Source organism: Eucyclogobius newberryi, unplaced genomic scaffold (assembly GCF_026437365.1).
Source record: "Eucyclogobius newberryi isolate DKJ021-1_F unplaced genomic scaffold, fEucNew1.0.hap1 SCAF_21, whole genome shotgun sequence".
In the NCBI taxonomy this organism is placed as follows: Eukaryota; Metazoa; Chordata; class Actinopteri; order Gobiiformes; family Gobiidae; genus Eucyclogobius; species Eucyclogobius newberryi.
In genome coordinates, this window is record NW_027315846.1 from 10,100,241 (window position 1) to 10,124,162 (window position 23,922).

The 23,922-nt window shown below is 43.2% G+C and overlaps 2 protein-coding genes across 4 annotated transcripts in view; one reads left to right on the top strand and one right to left on the bottom strand.

Annotated features, from left to right (window-relative positions):
- Nucleotides 1–3,740, bottom strand: part of LOC140370094 (galectin-related protein B) — a 4,447-nt gene extending 707 nt beyond the window's left edge. The window contains exons 1-4 of one of the 2 annotated variants that reach the window (XM_072457044.1): nucleotides 3,655–3,740; nucleotides 3,298–3,383; nucleotides 1,435–1,618; nucleotides 1–400 (exon numbers count right to left, since the gene is read on the bottom strand). The exon at nucleotides 1–400 is cut by the window's left edge and continues 707 nt beyond it. In XM_072457044.1, the coding sequence (XP_072313145.1) occupies nucleotides 257–400; nucleotides 1,435–1,618; nucleotides 3,298–3,383; nucleotides 3,655–3,675 (435 nt within the window). In that variant the 5' untranslated portion in view covers nucleotides 3,676–3,740 and the 3' untranslated portion in view covers nucleotides 1–256. The remainder of the gene's footprint in view (nucleotides 401–1,434; nucleotides 1,619–3,297; nucleotides 3,384–3,654) is intronic. The other variant, XM_072457045.1, reaches the window with a different exon arrangement.
- A 1,382-nt stretch (nucleotides 3,741–5,122) lies between these two features.
- Nucleotides 5,123–23,922, top strand: part of LOC140370091 (dynactin subunit 1-like) — a 45,093-nt gene continuing 26,293 nt past the window's right edge. The window contains exons 1-4 of one of the 2 annotated variants that reach the window (XM_072457043.1): nucleotides 5,123–5,208; nucleotides 16,346–16,603; nucleotides 16,983–17,061; nucleotides 17,238–17,266. In XM_072457043.1, the coding sequence (XP_072313144.1) occupies nucleotides 16,373–16,603; nucleotides 16,983–17,061; nucleotides 17,238–17,266 (339 nt within the window). In that variant the 5' untranslated portion in view covers nucleotides 5,123–5,208; nucleotides 16,346–16,372. Of the gene's footprint in view, nucleotides 5,209–12,979; nucleotides 13,105–16,345; nucleotides 16,604–16,982; nucleotides 17,062–17,237; nucleotides 17,267–23,922 lie in introns of those variants that run through there. The other variant, XM_072457042.1, reaches the window with a different exon arrangement.

A 23,922-nucleotide genomic window follows, 5' to 3' on the forward strand; every position in this document is an offset into this window, starting at 1 on the left:
ACAGGAAATACAGCAACATTCTCAATGCAAACGTAATGACAATTTGGATCCGATTTGAACATAAAAAACATCATCGTTACATTCAGCAGTGACTCGAAGCTCCTCCGCGGTGAACCGTAGTGAAGGCACTTGACAAAATAATGAGGCAGGTGTAATTCTGTTTCTGAACAAGTAAAACCCAGGCTTCGTCGTGGGGTTGATCTGTTCGTAGCGCTTTTCTAAACAAACACACAGCTAAGTAGTCGTCCGCTCCGCTTTAGGCCACCTTGGTGAGCTGCAGGTCTCCGAACACCCGTAAAGAGGTGAGCGACGCCAGAGGAGCGAAGCGATGGGAGAAACCGCAGAGAGGCTGCCCGTCCACCAGGACACGGAACTGCTGGTGCTCACACACGATCTCCATCTGCACAATGACCACCATGTTTACATGCACACCAACATATATGTGTTATTCATGTGATTTCTGGATATTTGAGGTTGTTTAAATGACAAACCGCAATATCTGATGTGAGTGATCAAAGGGACAATGACCAGACATAATGATTCTAATATTCTTATAACGCCACAAATCTGATAATTAACTATTAATTCATCATATTTTGAGTGTGTAACAGCAGCCAGTATGGTGTGGTCCTATCAAATGATATGACATAAAACCCAAACATAAAAATACACCAAAAAAATAAGGTAAATAGGATAAAATAATCTTTCATCCAAATTTGGTAATGAACTTGTAAACTTCCTAATTTTATTGTGACATCATGAGGGGGCCACGGCCTCGAGACGTTTCAGAACTCCTGTATAAGTCAATGTAACTACAGAATTTAAATGTAAGGCGCACTATGTAATTTTTCTAATGGAGGGTCCTGTAGCTATATCCATAGGGCTGCAATGATTACCGTAATTGGAATGATTGTGACTAGTTGACAATTCAAATAATGCGAAATGTATGTTGACTATTATACCTTATATTACAAAAGATACCTTATATTACAAAAATGGCAAAAAAATTTTTTATAAAACATAAACAATATCTAGAAGAAGAATCAGTGACCACATTTTAACATTTGGGAAAAAAAGTATTCCAAAAAATAATCGCAAACTAGTTGACTACTAAAATAATTGTTAGCTGCAGCCGTAATCTATATGGCTATAGAGCAGGTGAAGTTACAGGTCAGTTCTGTGGAGAGGTGAGCCCACTCAGAGTAAGTCATGTTTTTCAAGGTATTTTAGACCAATAAAGATACTTATATACCTAAGAACTAGAGGTTTAATGTTTAATCAGTGTCAGAGCTGTGACTAACAGACCGGTGTTCCTGGCAAAGGCTTCAACCTTTGGTCCCTCAAGTAGATCAAACAGTTGAACAAATGACATGATGCAATCCGTCTTTGTCGTTACTTTCAAATAAAATTCTCCGATATGGCAGGCTGCAGTACCTTAAAAGGCTCTCCGGAGGCGAAGGGGAAGTAGGACAGAGTGTTTTCGGCGGGACCCCACTTCCCGTCGAGGCGAGCGTTTCTCTGGATCGCCTTCTCCTTAAAACTGATCTTCAGCTGCAGCCCAACGTCGCCCTCTGCTCCCTCCTCGTCCCGCGGCTGACTCGACACCAGCACCTCCATACTGCACATGAAGGGGACGCATGAAGGACACGCATGAAGGGGACACAAGAAGGGGACGCACAAAGGGAACACATGAAGGGGACACGTGAATGTAGGGGACGCACGAAGGGGACACATGAAGGGGACGCATGAAGGGGACACAAGAAGGGGACGCATGAATGTAGGGAACGCACAAATGAAGGGAAAGCACGAAGAGGACACACAAAGGGGACATACAAAGGGGACACACGAAGGCGACACATGAAGGACACGCATAAAGGGGGTGCATGAAGGGGACACATGAAGGACATGTATGAAGGGGGTGCATGAACGGGACACATGAAGGGAACATACAAAGGGGATACACAAAGGAGAAACATGACGGGGACACATGAAGGGACAAACGAAGGGAACACATGAATGAAGGGGACGAACAAAGGGGACATATGAAGGGGACGAACAAAGGGGACACACAAAGGGAACACATGAAGGGACAGGAGTTACAGTCCATGGTAAAAATACGTCTGACACTAAAACTCATACTAAAGAGACAAGAGTGACATCTTCTGGACAACAACAGCATGACGATGGTGACTGCTCATGAAAACACTCTTCACCCCTGATATTTGTCAAAATAAATACAAAATAAAACAATAATAAATGGTCACAATCTGGTGTCTCTGTCCAGACCAAACTGACTGAGAGAGCGCCTGAGTTTCAGAAGGGTGCAATAAAGTGTCATTATTTAACCTGTAAAAATGAGGTTGTAATGCACTCATATGCACCCCTGAAGACCTGGGCATGAGATTTCTGTGGTTAAAGGGTCCAGGAACTGTTTTTGCAGCATTAGTCTAATATCTGAAGCAGCCAAAGTGTGTAATAATGATATTAATATGTACAAGCATCTATTTACCAGTCCAAATAAGCTCCAAAAAATACACTTTTACAAATGAAAAGGTAACTAAACCAAGCCAGGCCATTAAAACCACTTGGCTGTATAACTTTTTGTTGAACAGTTAACGCAAGAGTAAACATAACCTGGAGTGTCATTAAATCATGAAACAGCGCTTTATGTTTTGAATAGATAATTGTAGATAAAGATCATTTTTACTGAATTGCAAATGTTATTTTGGAGTATTTTTACACATTCGGAATATCGAGCCAAATTATCAGTCATCAAATTAAAAAAGGTTGGAAAAGATAAAACCAGATGAAAAATTACACAACAGAAACTTGCTGCAAGAGCATAAACCATAGATTGGTTGATAAAGCGTGAATTTCTTTTGTTTACTTTTTCAGTCCAAGATAAGCAAACTTTTTGAATCTCAACCATGTTTTAGCACATTTCTGATGGATTACTTAGAATAACCTCAGAATATATCAATATAACATCCCGCCGCTATTGTGATTATCTACTTCCCCTAAAACAAGTCTCTTCAACAGATGATGATGTCAAGAAAATCAGACAAATATACACTATAGTCTTGATTGGCACACACTGGGGACATGTTTCCAGAAAAGGCTGTGTTTATGTTTACAGCACCCACAAAGGGGCCACGGCACCCACAAAGGGGCCCCTGCACTCAAACGAATTGTCTAACAGTGGCTCCTGCTGGCAGCGCAATGTGCAACAGCGTTTTAAATAATGAATGGCGCGGGCTATTATGCCGTAATAGAATAACCAAAAGGCCTGGAACTTACCTTTGGGCCTTTTTGTTGACGATTCCCATCACAACGAGTTTCATTGAAGGCCGCAGTCCCCCCTTGATCTCCCCGGTGTAGCCCTCCTGCAAAAAACAAAAACAGACGCGTTGTAACACGACCGGGGCACGTTACAAAACACGTCATTATAACGGCTGTGAAACGGGCAGCTCCTTCTTAAACAGTCTAAATGTGGTGAAAGTTAAGTCATCGCAGAGAACAATAGCTGTATTGATCCCGGACGCTATCAATCAACGCCTCGGCTGCGGGTGTAGTGTCCCCAAGACGCGTTAACGAACCGCAATTGTACAAAAAATCATGTAAAATTGATTAAAAAAGAGAAAATTGGACGCATACATTGTCGTTGTTGTCCTCCATCAGTCTGTGTAGGGCGTGTGATGCGGAGCTGTGCAGAGGCGTACGCGCGCGCGAGAGAGAGACGCGAGTTTGGGAGAGGACTGTGTGGACCCCGCCTCCTGCGCCGGGTTACCATGGAAACAGGCTCCACTGCTGCTGCTGCTGAAGAGGAGGAGGAGGAGGAAGATTTGGCAACATTGAACAAAGCCTTTTTGGCAGAGAAGATGGGATTTGAGAATGTTTGGGGAGTTGAGATTAGGACAATGTTATTGAAATGAAACTGCAAAAGAAAAAAATTAAATAAATGTTAATTAGACCAAAAACTTGACCAAAATTAAATTAATAAAACAGTTTGCGGAATAACTGGCAAAAGCAATATTTTCGATCTGACATTTTAATAATTTTGTAATTGTACTGAAATGAATGAATTAATTAAATGAATAAATAAATAAATAATAGGCTAAAGAAAGTTATATGAAGGTTACAAAAAATAGCGAGGGTCAGAGAAAAAAAAAATAAGAAAAGTAAGCCGTGTTTTCTCTTACGGACTAAAAAAAGTAAGAAAAGTAAGAAAAGTAACCAAAACTGTGTTAATAAACCAAACTTGCTGAATATGTCTCGTTGTTAAAGCACAATTAATTACTTTGTGCACTAATAATAACTTGCATAGCCTTAACCTCATATAATCTGAATCAAAGATACAATCATTTAAAAAACACCAAAAACAATAATAAGCCAAACGTCTTCTTCTTCTTCTTTGGCCTTTAATTGTTTGGTACCAGACGCTGTGCAACGGAAGCGTGAGTGACGTGAGTGACGTAATGTAATGTAACGTAATGTACGGCCATGTTCTGTACTGTTGTCATGACGATGATGTCACCGATCACCAACATTCCATCACTCAAGAGAAAGGGAAACATGACGAAAAGTTGATGACGGAACCCGAAAAAACCATGTCCGCGGATACAGGAAGTAACAGACGACGAACCGCCATAAAACAACAACAACAACACCAACACCAACAACAACAACAACAACAACAACAACAGCAAAATTAAGTCTAAAGAATAAAGTCTGGTGGTAATGCAACACTTGGATGCCAAGCACCGTAAAACAACAACAACAACAACAACAGACGACGATGACGAAAGAATAAAGTGTAGCGGTAATGTAACTCTTGGATAACTGCCATAAAACACCAAAGAAGAAGAAGAAGAATAAGAAGAAGAACAGACGACGATTAATTAAATTAAATTAATTAAAATTAACTTTGAAAAACGAAAATCGGCCAGAGCTGTGACCTGTGAAACGTGAAAAACAAGGTTTTTATAATAACAATAAAGAGTTACAAGAGCTAATAGTGACTGTGTAATGCATCACACAGTATGAACTATATAATGCATTACACAGTCACTCAATAAATGGATTAATTGTGTTTTTTCAGCGTATCGTTCGCGTCAGGCTGGAAAACGCGTCCCCGATCTGGCAACCCGGGCTGCGTGGATGAAGCTGCCGACGAGGCGACGCGCTTAGACCGAATTAACCACAAATCTGGTAAGATTTAACGACATTAACACCGAGAGCGATCCGCACGGAACGTATTCACGGCCGGGTGCGTGTCGGTTGTTGCACGTCGCGTCTTGTTCGCCATGTGTTGTATAGATTTGACTCCACAGACCGAGCGTTGCACTTGTTCAGGGAGTGTCCCGCTACATGACACCAGTTTAAAGGGGAATAAAGAGCATTTGTCATTTACGCACCAGCTCTCGCTTTGTGCAGGAAAAACAAGCCTGATTTAAAGAGTCTGAGTCGGAATAAACGTGTTATGTGTAGGCTTTTGTGTGCTTTTTGCCACTGTGCATGCTAATGAGCCAATTAACTCATAATACATCACGTTGTCATAATGTCATAATGTAAACCTGACCAACAGCAATACACACAATGCAGGATAAATATATGGGTTTAGAGGTAAAGATTCTATCCTGCCTCAGTGAAGTGGGCAAAGTGATCTGAAAAGCACAGAGATGACACTAGGTCCACACAAACAAGCTGGAATGGACATTAGTTTAGAAAGAGCAACTGTAATTGGATTTGTAAAGAAAGCCATAGAACAGCAATTAAGATTTACTGCTGGATTATGGAGCATTACACATTAGTAACTATATCATTGTTAATAGGGGCGTGTATGAATTTCTCAATATTTATTTTGAGTCCTGGTAATGATAGTCAGACGATATTATGTCAATCTAATAGAAATGTGTCTAAAACATGTCTTTAAATGTATTAGTTGTGGTTTAATTATTAGGCAAATGTGAAATCAAAATCATAAAAGTGCAGAAATAACACTGTATACCATACACTTTTTTTTTCTAAATTCTTCAAAACGTTATTCACAATATTATCTACATTTTTATATACACATCTCACTTTGTAAATAAGCAAAAACACCAATGATTAGGTGCCATTCATTTGTGCCAGTGCCTCCAGTTGTGCAAAATGATGTGACATTGAGGTAAACACCATAAAGATCAAGTTATTTTTGCTTTTTTACCTTTTAATATTGGCAATATTAATAATATTCTGTATAAAAGTGAGTTCCTGTGTTAAATACTGCAGTACAAACACAGATACATAGCTTCAGTTTGCTGAGTAGCTTGAACTTCTCAGAGTTTTTGGCTTTCCTCAATATTCGCTGAACAGTGCAGTTTGTAATTTTGCCTCAGTCATCAATTCAGCACCAAGTTTGAGACATTTTGACCTGAAAAGTTAGAGGACTCACCAGGCTGTTGTGTTGTGTTCCCTGTGGCCTCTAGGGGGCAGCAGAGAGTGAGAAATGGACCTGGATCAGACCCAGAAACTCATGTTTAAGTGTCTTTGGCCATGGACCTCTTCAAGTCAGTATAGCACAATGACTCTGTGCTGGTCAATGAAATGGGCTAAATAAAGATGTTAATAAAATAAAATAAAATAAAATAAAATACAATACAATACAATACTATACTATACTATAAAATAATATACTATAATATAATATAAAATAATATAAAGTATTGTAGAAATCTGGTTTGTTCACGGTTTTAGGTTCTTTTATGGTGCACTACTTTTGTATATTTTTAAAAGTTGTGCATTTATTACATTGTTTTTATAGCTTTGATCATAACAGGCCTGGCAAATTTTGACGCATATATATTGTTCCAAAAAATATCACAATAAATGGTAATGTTAAAACTCTTTTGTGCCACTGATGCAGTAAAACAAAGGAAAGCCCCATATTCCATCGTAAAATTGTGAGATACAGTCGTGCTGTACACGAAGAGCAGAATGAAACGAGTTAATATAGTTTATGTCTTGTATATGTTAATTATTCAGCCATCTACAGCTGAAATCATAATAAATTACAAAAGAATAACCTGTTAGTGCAAAGACAGGATACAAATAAACAATATTGAGTTACAGCTTTCATTTACTGAACAATAATATAGTAATTACCGGGACTGGCCTGGAACATAGATTTAACCAACACATTTTGTAGCACTCTCTGGTCTTAATCCATTATCTTTTATTTTATTTGGCTTACGTCTTGCTCTTCCACCCGTTTTCATTGATTTACATCGGCCCACTCTTTACACTGGACATCAATAATACTGCAGAGGTGGAGTTTTGTTTTCCTCCTCACCAGGAACATTGATTTAAGTTTTTTTTTTTTTAAAGAACATTGTTTATCCATCCATCCATCCATCTTCTGCCGCTTTATCCGGGGCCGGGTCGCGGGGGCAGCAGTCTGAGCAGGGACTCCCAGACTTCCTTCTCCCCAGACACTTCCTCTAACTCCTAGGCCAGGCCAGCCGAGAGACATAGTCTCTCCAGCGTGTCCTGGGTCTTCCCCGGGGCCTCTTCCCGGTGGGACATGCCTGAAACACCTCCCGAGGGAGGCGCCCAGGAGGCATCCGGAACAGATGCCCGAGCCACCTCAGCTGGCTCCTCTCGACGTGGAGGAGCAGCGGCTCTACTCCGAGCTCCCCCCGTGTGGCCGAGCTCCTCACCTTATCTCTAAGGGAGCGCCCAGCCACACGGCAGAGGAAACTCATTTCGACCGCTTGTATCCGCGATCCTGTTCTTTCGGTCACTACCCAAAGCTCATGACCATAGGTGAGGGTAGGAACGTAGACCGACCGGTAAATAGAAAGCTTTGCCTTTTGGCTCAGCTCCCTCTTTACCACAACGGTCCGATGCAGCGACTGCATCACTGCAGCCGCTGCACCGATCCGCCTGTCGATCTCACGCTCCATCCTTCCCTCACTCGTGAACAAGACCCCGAGATACTTGAACTCCTCCACTTGGGGCAAGGACACCCCACCCACCTGGAGAGGGCAAGCCACCTTTTTCCGGTCGAGAACCATGGCCTCGGATTTGGAGGTGCTGATTCTCATCCCAGCCGCTTCACACTCGGCTGCAAACCGTCCCAGTGCATGTTGCAGGTCCGGGTTTGATGGAGCCATCAGGACAGCAGAGATGAGATCCTGTGGTCCCCAAACCAGACACCCTCCAACCCCTGACTGCGCCTAGAAATTCTGTCCATAAAAATTATGAACAGAACCGGTGACAAAGGGCAGCCCTGGCGGAGTCCAACATGCACTGGGAACAGGTCTGACTTACTGCCGGCAATGCGAACACAGCTCCTGCTCCGGTCATACAGGGACCGGACAGCCCTGAGCAAAGGGCCCCGGACCCCGTACTCCCGGAGCACCCCCCAAAGGACACCCCGAGGGACACGGTCGAAAGCCTTCTCCAGATCCACAAAGCACATGTGGACTGGTTGGGCAAACTCCCATGAGCCCTCGAGCACCCGATGGAGGGTATAGAGCTGGTCCAGTGTTCCACGACCGGGACGAAAACCACTCTGCTCCTCCTGAATCCGAGATTCGACTATCGGTCGGATTCTCCTCTCCAGTACCTTGGAATAGACCTTACCCGGGAGGCTGAGGAGTGTGATCCCTCTGTAGTTGGAACACACCCTCCGGTCCCCCTTCTTGAACAGAGGGACCACCACCCCGGTCTGCCAGTCCAGAGGCACGGTCCCCGAACGCCACTTGATGTTGCAGAGACGTGTCAACCAAGACAGTCCTACAACATCCAGATACTTTAGGTACTCAGGGCGGATCTCATCCACCCCCGGAGCCCTGCCACCGAGGAGTTTGCGAACAACCTCAGTGACTTCAGCTTGGGTGATGGATGAGCCAGCCTCCGAGTCCCCGGTCTCTACTTCCTCTTCGGAAGACGTGACTGAGGGATTAAGGAGATCCTCAAAGTATTCCTTCCACCGTCCGACGACATCCCCAGTTGAGGTCAGCAGGCCTCCACCCGCACCGTAAACGGTGTTGGTGAGACACTGCTTCCCCCTCCTGAGGCGCCGGACGGTTTGCCAGAATTTCTTTGGTGCCGACCGATAGTCCTCCTCCATGGCCTCCCCGAACTCCTCCCAGGCCCGGATTTTTGCCTCTGCGACAGCACGAGCCGCGGCTCGCTTGGCCTGCCGATACCCGTCGATGACCTCCGGAGACCTACAAGCCAGAGTGGCCTGATAGGCCTCCTTCTTCAGTCTGACGGCATCCCTTACTTCCGGTGTCCACCACCGGGTTCGGGGGTTGCCGCCACGACAGGCACCGGAGACCTTGTGACCACAACTCCGAGCAGCCGCATCAACAATGGAGGCGGAGAACATGGTCCACTCGGACTCAATGTCCCCAACCTCCCCCGGGACATGAGAGAAGCTCTCCCGGAGGTGCGAGCTGAATACCCTACTGACGCTCCACTAGACGTTCCCAACAGACCCTCACAATGCGCCTGGGTCTGCCAAGTCTGTCCGGCTTCCTCCTCCGCCAGCGGATCCAACTCACCACCAGGTGGTGATCGGTTGACAACTCTGCCCCTCTCTTCACCCGAGTGTCCAAGACACGCGGCCGGAGGTCTGATGACACGACAACAAAGTCGATCATTGACCTCCGGCCTAGGGTGTCCTGGTGCCATGTGCACCAGGACACCCTAGGCAACAATTGGATGCCAACCACCATAAAACAACAACAACAACAACAACAACAACAACAACAACAACTGATGGACACCCTTGTGCTTGAACATGGTGTTCGTTATGGACAATCCGTGGCTAGCACAGAAGTCCAATAACTGAACACCGCTCGGGTTCAGATCGGGGAAGCCGTTCTTCCCGATCACCCCTCTCCAGGTGTCACTGTCATTGCCCACGTGGGCGTTGAAGTCCCCCAGTAGAACAACGGAGTCCCCGGTCGGTGCACTGTCCAGTACCCCTCCCAAGGACTCCAAGAAGGCCGGGTACTCTGCACTGCTGTTCGGCCCGTAGGCCGCCACAACAGTGAGAGACCTGTCCCCCACCCGAAGGCGGAGGGACGCGACCCTCTCGTTCACCGGGGTAAACTCCAACACGTGGCGGCTGAGCTGAGGGGCTATCAGCAAGCCCACACCAGCCCGCCGCCTCTCCCCGCGGGCAACACCAGAGAAGTGGAGCGTCCAGCCCCTCTCGAGAAGATGGGTTCCAGAGCCCAAACTGTGCGTGGAGGTGAAGCCGACTATATCTAGTTGGTATCGCTCAACCTTCCGCACAAGCTCAGGCTCTTTCCCCCCCAGCGAGGTGACATTCCATGTCCCCAGAGTTAGTCTCTGTGTCTGGAGATCTGGTCGCCGAGGCCCCTGCCGTCGACTGCCGCCCAGATCTCTCTGCACCGGCCCCTTATGGATCCTCCTGCGGGTGGTGGGCCCACGGGAGGGCGGCCCCACGTCGCTCTTTCGGGCTGTGCCCGGCCGAGCCCCGTGGGGTAAGACCCGGCCACCAGGCGCTCGCCATGGAGCACCCATCCCAGGCCTGGCTCCAGGATGGGGCCCCGGTGACGCCGATCCGGGCGACGTAAACGGCCTTGTTCGTGTCGTCGTCATAAGAGGCTTCTGAACCAATCTTTGTCTGACCCGTCACCTAGGACCTGTTTGCCTTGGGAGACCCTACCAGGGGCATGAAGCCCCGGACAACATAGCTCCCGGGATCATTCGGGCACTCAAACCCCTCCACCACGTTAAGGTGTCGGTTCAAGGAGAGGATCCATAAACATTGTTTATTATTATATCTAATACCTCAATCAAATGTCACTAATTAATATAAAGTATTCATCTATATATATCTACTATTTATTCTCCTCTTGTTCCAGAAGATGGTCAGAGTAGGAATTTGCTAGTTTGTTGAATCAGTGGTTCTTAAACTATTTCTAGTGGTCTCTTCTGGTTTTCACATGTTTTTGCTCTGTTGTCTTTGTCTTGTTTGGAACTAGTCATGACACTTACGTTTCAAACAAACTTTTTTTTAGACAATTCAGTGTAATTTTCAACACTAAATGAAAGCATGTTCTTTATCCTGCCATGTGGTCCTGTATTAGTGCTAATAAAGCTCAAAATCATTCGAAAACTGTTCAGGAAAGGTTCATTTTGTCCTGTTTATTTGCCTTTTTAATATGAATTCTAGTTTAAATCTGTATCTAGATTCGATACTCATTTCAATATCGATTAGTATCTGATTTTCAACACTTTTGACAACTGCGTAATTTAGACCTGTGGCTCAGTCCTTGTTTAGACCTGGAAAAGTCTTATTTTAGACCTATATCTGGTGGCACTCGGAAGGTAAAACATTTTCTGAATTGCCACCTGCTGTAAAAAGTTGGAGAACGACTGATTTAGAAGAAAATGTTTATATAAATACTATTGATAGTTTTTGAAGTACTTACGTTTTCAATTGTCCACCTATTACAATAACATTACAATATATTAGATCCTCTTGTTTGAACATATCCTTTATTCTAAATGCACCGTGATTTCAAGTGTGTAGAGTGAGTTGCATCAGCCCTTTTTGGTGCATTGAACTAAAGGGACCACTTTTTGTCGCTCCTAAAATGCTCTGAGCTCTGCCTTTCTCAATCACAGACTATAAACTTCTACAGTCTGTGATCTACGGTAAACCCCGATGCTGCGTGTGTGTCTCTATCTATCACAAAAAGATGACAAAACAGAAATGTAGCAGAAAAACCTGACAGTGCAGTACGCTCCAGCCGGCTGATAAAGAGCCTTAATCCCGGCTCGGAAATTTGTCTCTGCATTTGCCTGACGAATGCTTTGTGCTGCTCAAACTAAACTAAACCGTCATTATGATTCATTAAATCGTCCGCGCAATTCTGACATTGATTCATTATTATACATTTATAAAAGGGGTTTATACCTGGGACTATCCTGCTTCAGAGTTGTGTCGTTTCAGTAGTACTGTCTATTACTAACTTTACTATATATTGTACTTTGTGCGTTCCCCATTTGTCATTATTTGGTCACAAAATGACAATGAATACTTTTTACTTTAACTTAACTGCATTTGAGAGCAGGTATCTGTACTTCCCACTCCACTACATTTTTGAACTGCACTTTTCTTTTTTTTGTGCGTGTTCTTTTAGCACTTTTATGAACACTTTCCCTTTGAGCAAACAAAAATAGACCATATAGGGAAAAATTACTTCTGGAGACTAAAAATCTGCAAACGTCTTTATCAAGCTCACAATTTGTGAGTCAATAAGAGTTTTATATAAGTTTTTTTTTCCAAGTTTATCTGTTTTTTTTTAAAAATTATTATACTTTACTATACAAATAAAGGTTATCTTATCTAATCTTAACAGTTCCCAAAAATCAGTTTTTTTCTCTTTACTCTTAAAGCACATTTTTAAGGGAATACTTTAAATACTTTTAAGTGTTTTTTTTACCCCTGATCTAGTACTTTACTTTAAGTAGTCCTAATTTTGACGTGTTGTGGAGTAAAAAAAAAACTACATTCTCTCATACATGTTGTTGTTGTTGTTGTTTTATGGCGGTTGGCATCCGAGTGTTGCATTACCGCCAAACTTTATTCCTCAGACGTTTCGTAGTCCTCAGACTCTGTCGTAGTCCGTAAAAGTACATTTCCTCACAGTGATCCTTTATTGTATTCATTTGTGACATCATAATTGCCTTGAATGAAATCCACAGCGCTCACAGTGGCAACACATTCTGCCTGACGTGCTTTAGGACCCTGCAGCTCGGGCCTGGCCTCCCTCTCTTCCCTTTTCGCAGACTCCAGACACTAAAGCGCAGGCACAGTCACTCAGCTGATGCCCTCCCTGTGCTCCCAAACCCATTTCCATTCATCCTCCTCGGGGCGTTTTGACACAGACCGCTCAACGCCGCTTCCTGCTCCACGTTTATAGGTCCGGGGACTAAACCAGGACTGGATTAGGCATGGTTCTATTGTGATTTTTGGATAGGATCTTCACTACGAGACCCCCTCCTTGTCCCCTTAACCCACTGCTCTAGACAGCTAACAGCATGTCTCTGACTAGAAGAACCGCCTCTAGTCGGGTAAGTTATTTCCCTCAAACGATTCCTCATTTTATCCCAGATTTGTCCTTTTTCCCTGAGCTCCGTAAGCCATTCTCGTGCTTTATTTTGTGTGGATCGGCTTTGTACTGTTGTGATGTTGGGACGTCTGGAGGACTGAGAGGTGACACGCGACCAGCCTTGAAATAGTCTGTTCTTTTTCCCCTTCAGCAGCGTGTCCCAGAGAACTTCCTGTTTTAAATCAGACAATTGATCTGGACGTGCTTTTTTTTTTTTTTTTTTTTACTGGAAAGGATGACATCAGGGTGACTCGTGGATTTGGTTTACAGTGGGTGAATGTGATGCTTGTAGGTGATGTTGGTCGTATCGCTCGTACGGCGTGAGAAAAGTTCAGTTCAAAGGTGGTAGGAATGGATTTAACGATTATTAACCATGACAGTAAACACATCCTTAAATTCCTCTCATTGACATTGTCTTTTACTATTCTTCTTGTGCCGCTTAATTAAATCAAACTTTGTGAATGATAAAGCAAAGATAATGTGACACAAACAGACAGAAACAAGTGTAGATTGAACTTAATTTTGCTTCTAAAATAGTCACGATTATTATTTTTTAGTTCTTACATTTATGTCGTGTCCTGAAAATGATTGATTAACTGAATCATCCCAATTTGAAGTACAGTTTAACACAAGATTCAGATCACAAAGTATATTTTAAACACGCCCAGGAGTGTGGAAATATGAGAGAAACTAGAAAACTAAAACTACAGGGTTAACACCTTTTTTCCATAAAAATATATTAATAAATAGTTTTCTGCAGAGCTCATTCTGTTCACTTTAGAATTGCAGCTTTTCTAATTCGATAAATGTGCAAGTCATTAAATGAAATTACAATTTAGATTCAAATGCAATAGATAGTGCAGACCTAACGTCAACCTAGACAATCCAGGTTTAAACCAGGACTAAACCAGAACTAAACCAGGACTAACCCAGGACTAAACCAGAACTGTGCCAGGTCTGAACTATAGGACTACACCTGACGATGACTCAACTGTTCTAAATCAGAACTAAACCAAGACTATTTATTGAAGAGCTAAATATGGTTTAAACAAGGAGCTAAACCATGTTCACAGATTTTGGGAATTAACAAAATTTGTTTATTTTTTAACCCTTCCCATCAAAAACATATTATTCAGTTCAATGGAAATTTAGTCTAGTTCATAGTTTTATTTTGATTATGTAAGAAGTTATGAATATCATTCATGTTCGAATTAGAATTAGAATTAACAAAGTAAAATAAAATTATCAAACAAACTATTACCAATTTCAAACTATAGCTAAAAAAGTGGGATGAAGAAGCCTCTGACCTATAAAAGTAATTTAAAGTATGACAAAATACACATAGAATAAGTCTATTTGTAACTAACCCCATTATGTAATCAGACATTATAATCTCACACAACTGATTACATCATGTCATTGTTGTGTGGTTTTCTTTTGAGAGCTTTCTTGTCGTAAAAGAGTCGAGTGGCACTAAATAATTGATCCGGTCCTCTCCAGCGCACGGGGAACAGGTCAGACTTGGAGCGATGATGAACTTCTCTTGTAAGAAGCGTTTCAGATCAGTATTAAATATAGTGTAAAGCGGTGTTGATGACAGAAGACCGGCTGCTGCATTTCCCTGACGTGCTGTAAACAAAACAGTTGGTGATGAATTTCAAATGGCTTTTGGCTCATGAATCTTGAAAAAGCAAAACCTCTTGCGAGACTAAAGCCTTCTGCGTATTTAGAGCTGTAAATTGGGATTATTGTTGTTGTATAATTCATGTTGGGCAATAATTTGATATAAGCTGATAGAAGCTAATGTAGTCACAATGAGGACTATCTAACATCTAATACCTTATATATCTATTTTTTATGTATTTATATGTGTTTTTTTCTGCTTCTGTTTGATCTAATTTGGGCCGTCTGTAAAGTATTACATAATCAGACAGCCTGGCACAATATTATAAAATGTTCTTCACATTCTGAGATTAAAAAGTGCTTAGTAAAATGCAAAATACTGGTAATTATTAACAAAATATTAGAATATTTAGATATAAAAATAAGAAATATCACTCAAAACTACCACATAACTGCAAAAAATATGCTTAAAATTAGTTGAAAGTTAAATTACTGCAAGTTATATGTGAACTCTTGTGGTTAATTGTACAGTCAATGCATGTGTTGTGGGATTCTCGAACCAGGTTTGGGTAATAATATTGTGATAAAAACGTAATTGTGATATCATTCCGTGACAATTTGCCATTTTGGTAAAATCGACACATCGTGATTCAGTAATTTTGTGTAAAATGTGCAAAATGTGCATTTAAATGTCCTGCTTGAGGTTCAAGTGTCGCGCAAAATGTAAATGAACCATAAAATGAACCTCCAAAGTGCAGAAATATTGCTTTACCCTTGTGCTTTCTGTCTTTCTCTACAAATGTTTAACCGTTCTACTTATAGCCAATACACTACATACTGGCATTCTAATTTTAAATATTTCCAAAACAACAATTGCAATAAGATCCGTAAATCTCCCACATATACATGTATCCTGATGAAATCTAAAGTTTGATTTGGCCCCAAGAAAATGGTGAAATAACTTCTTTGGCATGTCGCCCAGCTCTATCTATGAACCGTGACCAAAAACGACAGACTTTGTTTTATGTTGTGATTCTTTGCATTGTCTGATTATTGTTAACGTCAGTCTTAAACACATCGGGGGCTCGTGTCTGTAAATGTCGCTCAGGCCGTGGTACCTGCTCGTCTGTTCTGCTGAGTCATTGCTTCTCTGTAAACTGGCTCATGTTCAAAGATCTGATTACCAAATGTTGCAGCCCCACCGACACTTTTGAACAATTAAAACTCAATGGAATTAGGAAAGACCTGCTGATTGTTGCTATTGGTTACAGGTCATTTGCCTACTGTATGATTGAAGACTGGTTCAGTTTGATATATGTTGATATTTTGTGCCGTTGCAAAGCTGCAGCGCTGTTAAAGGTTCAAAATTTTGTTTTTTCCTCTCCAATTGTTTCTTTTGTTGAGTTAATCCCACCCATTTTTCAAAATAGGCCAGGTCCCTATTGTTGCTGCGCTGTAATTTTAGAACGCTTTTGATTTCACCTTTTTTGTCTGACAGCTCTGGGATGGAGGAGTCTGTGTTACAGGATTAGGAGCCGAGTTTGGTTTAACATTTCTCGATCCTCCCTTGTCCCATGCAGACCACCAGCAGCGGCAGCAGCGGCAGGATGAGTTCGGACGGAGGCGGCGGTCGACCTGCCAAAGTGGGCTCTCTGGTGGAGGTGATCGGGAAGGGCCAGCGCGGGACGGTGGCCTACATCGGCACCACCGCCTTCGCTTCGGGGAAGTGGGTCGGGGTCATTCTGGACGAGGCCAAAGGGAAGAACGACGGCACCGTGCAGGGCAAGAGGTACTTCACCTGTGAGGAGAACCACGGCATGTTTGTCCGGCAGTCACAGGTAAACGCTCAAAGATTTAACTATATGTGTGTACGTCATAGTTAGGCCTGTCAGGTTAACCATTTTGATTATAACCGTTCACTTTTCCATCTGTTAAGCCTCGCATGTGCCTAAAAATGCATGCATGTGAAAATTAACGATGTACCAAAGGGTTTGTGCAGCTAATTAGATTTAAATACCTCCTTCATGTAATTCAGACTTGAAAAAAATGTATTTTTTTCCTTTTATCAAACTTTTTTCCCCCTTTTCCTTGTAGCACATAAGTCACGGGTAAAACGTTTAAACCATTGTTCATTTGATAATATGAAATGAATATATATAATGCAATATAGTTTTTCCTTTGTGTTTGGGTCATACGTCCTGTGCTTTTGTTTTTCAGATTCAGCTCGTTGACGACGGGGCCGACACCACGTCTCCAGAAACCCCTGAACCTGGAGTCGGAAAAGTCCCCAAACGAGGTAAAAGGGTCTCTCAGTCGCGTGCTCACTTCAAACTTGTGCCTGAGTCATGTTTGAGTTGTTATTTGTACCCTCTACATTTACTCGTTCTTGTATTCATTTGTTTCTCTTTCTCTTTGTTTCAAGATTATGAATAAAACTTGATTTAACAGTTATTATTTTTCTTTTTTTTACAGAAATGGACACATCCAAGTCAAGCAAAGTGGTGAGTGTTAGTGGTATTAACTCTACATGCTGCACCACGTGTTTGGCCACTAGAGGGCAGTCTTTCCTTTAGTATATCAACATTACATTAGATTAGATGACATGCAGATATGAAAACTATTGTCTCTAGCTATTGCATCCTTATTACCTCTGGCTCCAGGTATATATATCTTCAACTTAATGAATACCACAACAACCAGGTCCAGTTTAAACATTTATTGAAAGCGAAGGGATGCCACAGAGTAGATATTGTGGAGTGGTGGTTCTACAGAAGACGAGAACAAAGGAATTAGTGATGAATGACAGTGGTAAAGTAATAAGGCAGAAGAAGAGCAAATTTGATTAAAAGAGTTGTATTGAACTCGCTGTCATTCACGCACGACTATGGAAAGCTCCACAACAGCAGCCAGCCTCAGCTCAGCACAGGACACAAGAACAACAGGTGAATGAGGTCATTATAGGGGCGGAGTAAGGTGCGGCCAGGAGGAGGAGCCCAAGACGTTACTAGTGGAAATGTCAGATGCTTATTGCTCTGCACCAGTGTCGCTCTGTATTGTCCTCGTGTGCACTTTTCCCTGTTATTGAAGCCTTTTGGCCGCTCAGGTGGTGGTGATAGTGCATAGAAAAAGGGAATTACCATGGCAACAGTCATTTAAACAAACCCGTGGGTAGATTCACTCCGAAAGCGCTCATAGTCAAAGTGTTCTGTCCCGTCTTCACTTCCTGTCTCCTTCGATCACGCAGCGAGGACTCAAAGCCAAAAAGGTGCCGCATGTTTCTCACGCCTCGGTTCAGTGCTAATGCTACTGATGCTACTGATGCTCGTGGCGCTAATGATGCCCTGGTAACCGTGGTGACTGTTGCTAGGAATGGCCTCACATGGCTGCATGGCAATCAGGCTCTTTAGGTATAAACAGTTATGGTTGTGTTATCTTTTGGGACATTTTGAGTTTATTATTTTGCAAACGCGGCTGTTGTTCGTCGTTGTTTATATTTGGCCAATTCCTGTCACATGACCTGCTTCACTGCTGCTTGTGTGTTTGCCCAGCAGTCCTTGTATGTGCTGAAGCATGTGTCAATGTAAGTGCTATATCTGACTTTGGTAGTTTAGTTGTTTTGCTTTTTTGGATTTTGAAATTTAGCTTGGCTTTACACACTAATTATACACATTAAGTCAACCGCAATTGCAAATGTGTCGGCATTAAACGCTTTTTCCTTATGTTTATTAAACTTTTCTATGGCTAAGACCAGTAGTAACATTAGGATCAAAAAGAATAAACTTTATTGTGCTCGAGAGGCAATTTGTCTTGAGCAGAGTGCTACGTTAAAACATTAAAAGGCGCAAACTAGACAATAATAAAAAACACACAACACTAAAATACAACAGCATCAAGTAAATTGCTAACACGCTGTGAATTATTATTATTATTTTTAGAGATGGGACAAGATCTCGTGCCACTAGATAACATTTCCGCAAGATTGTGCATCTGAGGAAAAATGGCGTTTTATGTGTTTACATTTGGTTTGGATGGGGAAAAAAAGGTCAGGCGCTGGTCAGTCCCATCTAATGAGAAGCTGTAGGAATACAAAGCAGTTCTCTGACAACAAAAATATAAATATATAAAATAGACAAAAAAATTGTGAGGCCAAATTGTAAACTCAACCACACAATTTATCCACTATAAATTATGAAGAAATCTGTCCTTCACATGGACCAGATCTCTCGTCGTTTGATGACAGAGATGAATTACGTACAGAACTCTGCTGATTGGAGTCGGCAAATGTTGATTACAATTACATCTGCGAGACTGAAGAGCAGAGCGAGAGGCAGCGGTGATTGGTTTGTCCCTGAACATCTGTCCTCGTTTAAAAACACATTCTGTTTAATGCACCGGACAATTCAATGTGTGGTAGCCCGTGTCATGCATCAAAATGTCAGACAAATGTATCCGCGGCAACATTGCAATGTGTCACACTGCGAAAGATGAGTGAAATTGCAGATTTTGAATAGAGTATAAAGATAGGACTCAAATGAATCACACTTTTGTTCCACAATGTTGAATTCATTTGTACTTTTTCTCGTTAAAACAAAAACAAAAATGTGTTTCAATATTAGTTTTATAACATGACAAGCAAACAAGGTTATTATTTGGTGCCATTTATCACAAAAAAAGATGCATCCGATTTAAAAAGGACAAATGATCATTGACAATTTGAAATTATTGCTTCTTGATTAAAATTTGATTAGTTACGCAGCCCTAGTTACAGATTTACCAGACCTTTTTAAGCTCCTTTTCCCTTTTGGCTCCAGATGGGAGCTTCAGAATAACCACCACAATATAGTGCATTCATTTGCATATTTGTTTTGATTTAATGCTTTATGCAGGTTTGGAACGGCACAACGCTCACACTAGCATCTCTATGACGATGCATGACTCTGATGTTGTTTATGTCTATCCACACCTAAAGAAGCTCTGTTTTGTGGCAGTGGCCGTATTTATATACCGGTATTCTCTTGCTCATTGCCTCCTCAGTTCATGTTGATGATCTGGTGGTCTTTAGCCGTCTCCTCGACTGAGTCATAATCCGTAGACAAAGTTTCTGGGTCTAAATGTCAGCGAGTGGTTGAGCTGAAGTGAACCGCACTCCAACATGCATGGATTTCCTGTCAGCTCCTTTGTGTTGTCCTCTAATGACTCTTAGCTTTAACAAATGTTCGGAATGGATGAAATCTGTGGTGGAAAACACATTCGATTTGAGTGTTTCTTTAAAACGGGTTAATCTGATATTTCAAAAACAGTCATTCCTGATCTCGCATTAGCCAATTGTCAAACAAAAAGGACATCGTGAATTGACAGAACTGTGACTTCACTAAAAGTTGGGACGAGGTCAGAAAAATTATTAAAAAAACACTGTAATATATATTTTTTCAGCAACATAAAAAAACTATACTATTCTGTGATGATGTACTGTCATGAATTGAAATTGCAATTAGAAAATCCTCAAAGCCTGCAATTATTGAAGTAATTTGACAAAAAATATCCTGTCGTATTGTGTATAAATCCTGTCGTTTAGACTTCTACCAACATGTTTTTAATGTATAACTATTGATGGGTGGACGTACGCTTTGTAGTTCGTAAAACCAAGCAAAGGCAGCGACTGAAAGTGCGATTGTCTGAAAGCTGTACGTACTGTAGAAGCGGTAACGTGATTGTGTCAGAGTTAATGCGTCCGGGGCAGTAACTGTATCTGCCTTTGTGCTGAGGCCGAGGCTGCAGACTCCTGACCTCCTGTGTCTGTGCTGCACTGCAATCTGATCCGCCCAACGCCCCGTCTGCAATCACTCTCACAGGGACTAGTTTTGCATGGGAGTACTGCATATCGAAGTACTTTCATTCAATACTTTCAATTTAGTGATATTGAGTTCACTTAACTGAGAAGCTGCTGTAATTAGACATGTACCAAACCATCTACAATAATTGTTTATGTTTGATCTGAACCAAAGAAAATAGCAAGAAATCAAATGTAAAACTAAGGCACACAAACTCCAAAGTAAACCCAATTGGTCCAAGTCGAGTCCAAGTCCAATTTCAAGTTAAGTCCAAATTTAATGTGTTTGTCTAGAACAATTCATAAACACTACAAGATCTTTGCAACCATTAAAATGCACTAAAATCACAGTTCAATATAAAATCACAACACACACTCATGAAAGCACAAATAATCAGTTTAAAATAAAATGGATCTTATTAATATTGATGAATGAAAAACCTCAACCCAACGATTTCCTGTTCCCACAAAACTAGACTAAAACTCCAGAAAAACGTCTCGAAATGATCTCTGCTAAAGTAGTTTCCTATTGGTGGATGCCAGCTCCCTGTTCTTTTGTTTTTGTCGCTGAGATTTGCCCACTGGACCAGTGGCTGTGGTTGCTATGGAGACAGCTGAGGCTTGCATCATCAATTCAGAGAATCCCAACAACCCCACCCTTTTCTCTCTCCTCACCCTCCCTTTTCTCTTCTATTTTCTTTCTCTCTCATACGGGGGGCGTGGTCTGGCACTCATCACACAACTTTTTCCCTCTTTTAAGACGTTTGATGGCTGATTATTTATATTTCAAGCACACCTAAATGATGGCGAGCCTGGACAGATATGGTCGACGTTGCATTACCTCAAAGTAAACGCATCTGTTAAAGTTAAAATACAGCAGGTGACGCTTGCTTCGCTGTAGCATGTAGCGTACATTAGCATCCTTCAATATCTTCACAAAATTGGGCCATTTGCACGATATTTGAAATGATTATAATAACTTGTGATATGGCTGTTAATCAATGCGATATTGATATAATTGCGATGGTTTAATTTTACTTTCTGGCACAATGTTCATGCCTTAATGTATTAGTCAAACTCAATTTAACAGACAAAACTGAGACCAAATCTTGGCTAATTTGGATTGAACTTGGATTATTGTGTAAGGAATATTATGATTAAGATCAGTCTGTTTTGACGTTTTCATTATAAAAATTGTACATTTCCGTCAGATGGAGAACATTGTTGTGATTGCGGCATATTAAGTTTGTTGTGATATTTATTACCGAATACATTTGTGATATATTGTGTTTTTGTATCTGTACTTGACACACTACATATTGCGTATCCTGACGTTCACCTTTGCTCTTGTAGTTGTCGAACAGTGGGTAATGCAGCAGCTCTTCTACATTGAAATGAATGGTTTGTTTAACCCCCTCGTAGCTATTCGAACCTTCTGTAATTGGACGTTCCCTCCTATATCTGCACCTCCCCTCTATCGCTACTCTCTTTCTCATCCTTCGCTTTCTTTCTTTTTTCATTTTCTCCTCTCTACTCTCCCTCCTTCTCTCTCTTCATGCTTTTTCCCCCTCTCTAATTTCTCTCTCTACATATACTCCTCCCTCTCTTGTTTTCTCCTGTCTCTCCCACCCCTCTCTCTCTCTCTCTCTCCCTCCACTCTCCCTCTCTCTCTCCCTCCACTCTCCCTCTCTCTCTCCCTCCACTCTCCCTCTCTCTCCCTCCACTCTCTCTCTCTCTCTCCCTCTCTCTCCCTCCACTCTCCCTCCCTCTCTCTCCCTCCACTCTCCCTCTCTCTCTCCCTCCACTCTCCCTCCCTCTCTCTCCCTCCACTCTCCCTCTCTCTCTCTCCCTCCACTCTCCCTCTCTCTCTCCCTCCACTCTCCCTCTCTCTCTCTCCCTCCACTCTCCCTCTCTCTCTCCCTCCACTCTCCCTCTCTCTCTCTCCCTCCACTCTCCCTCTCTCTCTCCCTCCACTCTCCCTCTCTCTCTCCCTCCACTCTCTCTCTCTCTCCCTCCACTCTCCCTCTCTCTCTCCCTCCACTCTCCCTTCACTCTCCCAACTCTCCCTCTCTCTCTCCCTCCACTCTCCCTCTCTCTCCCTCCACTCTCCCTCTCTCTCTCTCCCTCCCCTCTCCCTCTCTCTCTCTCCCTCCACTCTCCCTCTCTCTCTCCCTCCACTCTCCCTCTCTCTCTCTCCCTCCCCTCTCCCTCTCTCTCTCTCCCTCCACTCTCCCTCTCTCTCTCCCTCCACTCTCCCTCTCTCTCTCCCTCCACTCTCCCTCTCTCTCTCTCCCTCCACTCTCCCTCTCTCTCTCCCTCCACTCTCCCTCTCTCTCTCTCCCTCCACTCTCTCTCTCCCTCCACTCTCCCTCTCTCTCTCCCTCCACTCTCCCTCTCTCTCTCCCTCTCTCTCTCCCTCCACTCTCCCTCTCTCTCTCCCTCCACTCTCCCTCCCTCTCTCTCCCTCCACTCTCCCTCTCTCTCTCTCCCTCCACTCTCCCTCCACTCTCCCTCTCTCTCTCCCTCCACTCTCCCTCTCTCTCTCTCCCTCCACTCTCTCTCTCCCTCCACTCTCCCTCTCTCTCTCCCTCCACTCTCCCTCTCTCTCTCCCTCTCTCTCTCCCTCCACTCTCCCTCTCTCTCTCCCTCCACTCTCCCTCCCTCTCTCTCCCTCCACTCTCCCTCTCTCTCTCTCCCTCCACTCTCCCTCTCTCTCTCCTTCCACTCTCCCGCTCTCTCTCCCTCCACTCTCCCTCTCTCTCTCTCCCTCCACTCTCCCTCTCTCTCTCTCCCTCCACTCTCCCTCTCTCTCTCCCTCCACTCTCCCTCTCTCTCTCTCCCTCCACTCTCCCTCTCTCTCTCCCTCCACTCTCCCTCTCTCTCCCTCCACTCTCTCTCTCTCTCCCTCCACTCTCCCTCTCTCTCTCTCCCTCCACTCTCCCTCTCTCTCTCCCTCCACTCTCTCTCTCTCTCCCTCCACTCTCCCTCTCTCTCTCCCTCCACTCTCCCTCTCTCTCTCTCCCTCCACTCTCCCTCTCTCTTTCTCCCTCTCTCTCTCCCTCCACTCTCCCTCTCTCTCTCTCCCTCCACTCTCCCTCTCTCTCTCCCTCCACTCTCCCTCTCTCTCTCTCCCTCCACTCTCCCTCTCTCTCTCTCCCTCCACTCTCCCTCTCTCTCTCTCCCTCCACTCTCCCTCTCTCTCTCCCTCCACTCTCCCTCTCTCTCTCTCCCTCCACTCTCTCTCTCTCTCCCTCCACTCTCCCTCTCTCTCTCCCTCCACTCTCCCTCTCACTCTCCCAACTCTCCCTCTCTCTCTCCCTCCACTCT